Below are 342 nucleotides of genomic sequence, written 5' to 3'. Positions count from 1 at the left end.
ACCTGTCGTACAGTTCTTGCAGAACCTGGTCGGAGGTGTGCTGATGGTTCTGGTGGCAGTGGGCTTCAAGACCAAGTTGGCAGCGCTGACCCTGGTGGCCTGGCTGCTCTGCATCAACTTCACCTTCAACGCCTTCTGGACCGTGCCCTCGTACAGACCCATGCACGACTTCCTCAAGTACGACTTTTTCCAGACCATGTCGGTGATCGGGGGACTGCTCCTGGTGGTGGCCATGGGTCCGGGGGGCGTTTCTATGGACGAGAAGAAGAAGGAGTGGTGAGGCGGAGGAGGTGTAAGAAAAAGACTGATGAGAGAGATAGGTCAGTGATTATAACACAAATG

At 55.0% G+C, this 342-nt stretch overlaps 1 protein-coding gene across 1 annotated transcript; it reads left to right on the top strand.

The window, feature by feature from the left end:
* Positions 1-6: 6 nt before the first annotated feature.
* Positions 7-336, top strand: LOC103399796 (surfeit locus protein 4-like). The gene has a single exon (XM_008338418.2). The coding sequence runs from the start codon at positions 44-46 to the stop codon at positions 278-280; it is 237 nt and encodes a 78-aa protein (XP_008336640.2). The 5' UTR covers positions 7-43; the 3' UTR covers positions 281-336.
* Positions 337-342: the final 6 nt, after the last annotated feature.

The sequence above is a fragment of the Cynoglossus semilaevis genome, unplaced genomic scaffold, assembly GCF_000523025.1.
Source record: "Cynoglossus semilaevis isolate Cse_v1.0 unplaced genomic scaffold, Cse_v1.0 C18584405, whole genome shotgun sequence".
Taxonomy (NCBI): Eukaryota; Metazoa; Chordata; class Actinopteri; order Pleuronectiformes; family Cynoglossidae; genus Cynoglossus; species Cynoglossus semilaevis.
Note: the sequence above shows the minus strand (reverse complement) of the source record. Positions and strands in the feature narration are given on the sequence as shown.

Excerpts from the sequence above, each read along its gene's own strand:
- LOC103399796 (XM_008338418.2), top strand. The coding sequence starts at position 44 with ATGGTTCTGGTGGCAGTGGGCTTCAAGACCAAGTTGGCAGCGCTGACC.